Source organism: Trachymyrmex septentrionalis, unplaced genomic scaffold (assembly GCF_001594115.1).
Source record: "Trachymyrmex septentrionalis isolate Tsep2-gDNA-1 unplaced genomic scaffold, Tsep1.0 scaffold8, whole genome shotgun sequence".
In the NCBI taxonomy this organism is placed as follows: domain Eukaryota; kingdom Metazoa; phylum Arthropoda; class Insecta; order Hymenoptera; family Formicidae; genus Trachymyrmex; species Trachymyrmex septentrionalis.
In genome coordinates this window covers 4,713,046-4,718,299 of record NW_017305987.1, presented here as the reverse complement: position 1 = coordinate 4,718,299, position 5,254 = coordinate 4,713,046, and the positions used below count along the sequence as shown (strand labels likewise).

The window sequence follows — 5,254 nt, the reverse complement described above, 5'->3', positions numbered from 1 at the left end:
GAAAGTTTACGATTGCATGGCATTTCTAGCAGTAAGTGCGCTATTATACAATTCTTAATTTACAAGCCTTAATCGCCAAATTATTTAATTCCACAAATAAGGTTAATCAATCGTAAATTAATTACTTGTCAATGCAGTTTTTTTGACATCGTCGTTTTTTGAAGTTGCCACGATGAATATGTCAAGAGCAATAAAGCGCATAATCGATATTCCATCGTAAAAAAATGTCAGACATAAAAATTGAGCAACTTTCTCTAAACATTCGTATACTATTAATTGCGCTATCAGAAGACAGCAATTATAGAGAAAATAACTGTATCTTTTAATTCATTATGATACTTAACGCCGATTAATTTCTTTCGACGATAAGTCATTTTCTAAACGAGACGAGTATCTAAGTAGCTAGCCAAGCATAACATTTTATAATAACAAAAAGAGTGTTTTCGAAAGCGCGCTGAAGCACGAGTTGAATCATGCGTGAAAATTCAAATAACCTTCGAGTAACAAGTAAAAGTGTCTGGTCTTTCTTCGTCTAGCGCAATTTTACATTTCTCAAAATTATTTTAGATGATTCTTTATGTATCTCTTTAAAAGAATACTGAATCTAGGATTAATTGATTAGAAAAATATTTGAAAAGTATATTGATATTTTAACTTTAATTTATATGCATTAAAGAAAGATCGTTTAAAATTTATGAGAAAAAATCCAGACTTTCTATCGATATATAGGTTACCGAAGACATTCTGTCCGTAGATCTGTAGAGTCACCTGCTTCACGCACGTGACAAAAAGATTGTTGTGATCAATTGCGAAGAAAAACTTTCTCGATACAATAGAGTGTCACATGAAAAGTACAAGAATCGGAACAGTAATTACAGACAGAACAATATGTTGCCCATCTGTTAACCCGATAGATAGCAATAACATGAACTTCTTACGTTTTCCAGCACTTCCTTTAATTTTTTACTAGTTTAAATTTATTCCTTTAAAAAAAAAAAATTAAAACTTATTTTAAAATTTTTTCAATACATTTATATTTAATATTTTTAATTATTTAAACAATTAATTAATTGTTATTTTATAATTATTGTATAATATTAATTTTATTATGTAATACCTTTAATTTAAATATTTTTATATAACGTATAAATAAAAAATATATTCCATTTTGTTGAAACAAAATTTGTTTCAAATTAAATAAAGTTTTTATTCCTAAAGTCTTCAGTTTTTTTATACGGAACTTGTCGACATCTTTAAAGAGCGAAATTTAAATTAATGAGGAAATAATTAGACAGAAGAAAGTGCGGTGAACCTGAAATTCATTGTAAATCGTGGTGTACAAGAGTACGATGCTGCCTGTAATCTATTGACCGAGAGTAAAGCCGCGCTCTCTCGCACGGATGGAGAGGAGGAGCTCGGCTGGCCGACTTCTTCCTTCTCTCCGATACGACACGCTTATCCACCAACCCGACGACCGTCCAGTTTTCTCGGTCACGGCTGCACGAGGGGGAGATCCCGTGTTCCTACATTATCCCCACGTGGACCACGCGGGGAGGCCCTTCGTCTTCTACCACCACGAGAGAGCTGACGTTTCGCGCCAGTTCAAAGAGCAGATTGGCAGCAAGTGGATTTGACTAACGAACATCGGCACCGAGAGATCCTTCTCGAAGGAGGTCGTTCATATTTGGGTTTGATTTGTTTTTGAGAAGGTTCCGCAAGCATAACCTGCGGAAACACGATATTTGTGAAGAAAATACTTTTGTTGAGTGTTTAATGATATTGTTCTATGATAGTGTTGAGAGATTGATAAATATATATATAATTGCAGTGGTAGTGACAGTGAAATCCGAGATAATTGCAAATCAGTTGATACTAAAACTGTTAATGAGTCTTAGTGGTTTGTTAGGATGAGAATTGGACAGTCGTGCTGGGTGTTGCTGGTAAGATTAATTTTTTTCTTTCAGCGATATATTTAATCTTAATTTCTGTGATGGTTTAAAAATAGTGAAATTTCTTGTTGCTTTCCTAACTCTTAATTATCCCCATTAAATAATTCTTTAATATTTTTGATTTTAATATTTTTAGTGTCTATCTAATCGTGCAATAATTATTTAAACGAATGCGCAAGGAACTTTAATAATAATTATAATATTTTTATATAGATCATATTTAAATTTTCTTTTTCTTTTTTTAAAGTAGCACATTTAAGCCAATGAGATCATTACAAGGTTATTAAAGATAATTTAAAAATGAGATAGTTAAAAGAATAATTACAGTGTACAATCATTAATATTTTTTTATCAATAACTGCATTTAAGATAATTAATCATTTAACTGCATTTAAAAAAATAAAAAATAATTAATTAGATTAATTGTCGAATTCAAAAAAGATTTCTGTCTTTGATCGAATGAAGTTTCTGATTTCTTCAGTTTCTTGACCGTATGATGTCAGTTTACCTGGTCCAAAGTGGAACAACCTTTGTTGCGACCTTGATCCAGTCGCTCGCTGGAATGAGGAAAAGTAATAGATGTTTCGCACATGCACTGGAATACCGAGTTCGCTCTCGCGCGAGAATTTGCGAAAGGCTCTTTATCAATACGATAAATATGGAAACTGATTCGAAATATCCGTCACGAAATGCTCAAATGCAGTCACGCGATTCTGCTCATTGCCGAAGAATCTATCAGCGAAATTGTCTGCTCGCGTCGACGATTATTGGGTCGTTACGATTATAAATGACCAGCCAGATAGGTCCTTAATCTTAATAGGTCTTTAATCTTAAAAGAGGCATGTAAGAACATATTATAACAAAAAAAGAACATCAACTTAATTAAATTTCTCTTATATTTTTATTTTTACACCAAGAGAAAAATGTTTGATATATTTGTAATTATAATTGTATAATAAAATAATTACGGTTAGTAGATCCATATTTGTTATTATTTCTATAATATTAGTCATAATATGATATATAACATATAGTAATTATATTTATATTAATAATTATATGTAAAAAGTGTATAGTTGGCGTAGAAAATAACTATAATTTATAAAAATAGAATTGCTATCATAATTATTTTACCATGCAGTTATATTCACAAATATCGAACGCTTTTCTTTTTATGTCTAGTCAAATTCTTTATTCTCCAATAATAAGTGACAGCAAAGGATAACTAAACCTTTGATAAAGATAAAAAAATAATCGATCTCTCTTTTTTCTCGTGCAATTTCTAACTTTTACAAATTTACTTGCAAACACTGTTCAGTTTTACACACATTTCAAAGTAAAAAGAAATACATTTTTAGTAATTGAATAATTATTGAGGCATCCTTCATGTTAAAGCTGAGAAGTGAGTTTTCTTAGAGTTGAAGGCGTATATTGTATCGCGTGCATTATATGGTTAATACATTTTCACGTGCGTGCATAGTTGCATCCTACATTTGCTGCTCGATCGTATTTTAGCGAAACTAAGTTGCCTTTATTAGAGTATCGAGAAGAGATATTCTCGAACATACGAAACGATTTTGTTCTATTAGACCACAATAAGAAATTAATGCTAAGAATAAAACGTTAATGATAAGAATATCCGGTCCGATCTACTAACACTGATGAAACTTAAGCGCCAATAAATTTAATATTGCACCTATTCATTAATACGTCAAGTATAAATCTAATGTCCACAGTTAATGACTAGCTTTCAATATAATTATTTCTCATTCATAATAATTAACTCTTTATTTGAAAATAATTAAATTGGAGAATAAATTCATCAAATCGTTCAATTACAGGTTGCTAAGAGTCAACTTAAATAAAACTGACGGTTATTTACTTTCACTGAAAATCCATGTCTTGGCGCACAAAAATGATATACATATAAATTACGTACATTGAAGTTATCAAGTCAAGTCTCATATTTATCAATGTATGGAATCTGCATAATATAATACTTTCGCGACGGTATGTTAAGAAGCTTCTTTTTCGACGATTGCATAAAATCGCAATGCGATCTCTTGCATCCTGCGAAAGCTCATTGTAGCCACTGCGTTTCCGGTGCAACGAACGTAAACTTCGCAGCTGACATGTTTCTCCGGACGGGCTTCCTCCTCGTGAAAAAAAGAAAAGGAAAGATCTCTTGCACGATAATCGGTCCACGCTCTTGGCAAGAGAGATACGTGTAATGTAATTTACGCTTCCTTGCAGTTCACTCGCGGCTATGTATAGCGGCTTTGCACGCTCGTTACGATTGTTCTTTCCGGAAGTTGCATTTTATTGTCTCCCCGGCGCTGAACACACACGTCGTTTTCACTTGCGATTCAATTAAATCGGCGTCTCGCGCGCAACGTCCACTAATTATATATATTAAAGTTAATTAACATTCTACTTAATTCGCTTATAAAAATTTATATTTTTGATTCGCATCAACCGCGTTCAACAGTTATGTTTCTAGATAACTGTGTTAATTATAATTTACCGTATTAATAAGATTTAAATAACATCCTCTTAATACTTCTGAGTAGAATTAATTAGGAAGGTAGAGACGTAATAATGCATAATGTAATCCTAGAGTTATTAATGCGCAGCATATAATGCTTAAAGAGGTATAATTATTAAATTATCTATTAATATTATCAACGGTAATTAAGAAAAATGTATCGCAATACACGGCCTGTAATTTTTTATTTAATAATATTGAGTGAATTAAGTTTTATATATATATATATATTTTTTTTTTATTTTCTAGGCAGTTGTGCTACTGTCCCCAATCCATGCCGAAAAGAAGAACACCGACAATGTCGATAAGGCCGATGATGGCGAGAAAACTCAGGAGAAGATATCAGCGCCTCTCAAGCTCACCGATGAGGACGTCAAAAACAGGACGAGTAAAGTACGAGGAGTAGTGGCATCCGTGAGTGGGCACGTTTTCATGGAGGACTTTCGAATGACATTCATCTAATATTGCTTTTTTATTTTTATAAAATGTGGATTGTAAAAAAGAAAACATAAAAGTCTGTATATGAAAAAAATTCGTGGCACTTAAAGCCTGACAGATTGCTGATTTATAAATAGATATTATATTTGATTAAATGAATAAATAGTAATACATTATAATATTATAAATTATTTTACCTAAATCTTCGTAAGATTAATCGATAAAGTAAGACAAGGTAACTGTCTCACTTTATCGATTAATCTTACGAAGATTTAGATAAAATATATTCTAGTAGCCAATGCATGCATATATATATATATAT

The 5,254-nt window shown here is 31.7% G+C and overlaps 1 protein-coding gene across 2 annotated transcripts in view; it reads left to right on the top strand.

Annotated features, from left to right (window-relative positions):
* Window positions 1–1,619: 1,619 nt before the first annotated feature.
* The window catches only part of LOC108754433, a 9,931-nt gene continuing 6,296 nt past the window's right edge, over window positions 1,620–5,254 (top strand). Inside the window, exons 1-2 of one of the 2 annotated variants that reach the window (XM_018496705.1) lie at window positions 1,620–1,940; window positions 4,744–4,887. In XM_018496705.1, the coding sequence (XP_018352207.1) occupies window positions 1,908–1,940; window positions 4,744–4,887 (177 nt within the window). In that variant the 5' untranslated portion in view covers window positions 1,620–1,907. Of the gene's footprint in view, window positions 1,941–4,743; window positions 4,909–5,254 lie in introns of both variants that reach the window. The other variant, XM_018496704.1, reaches the window with a different exon arrangement.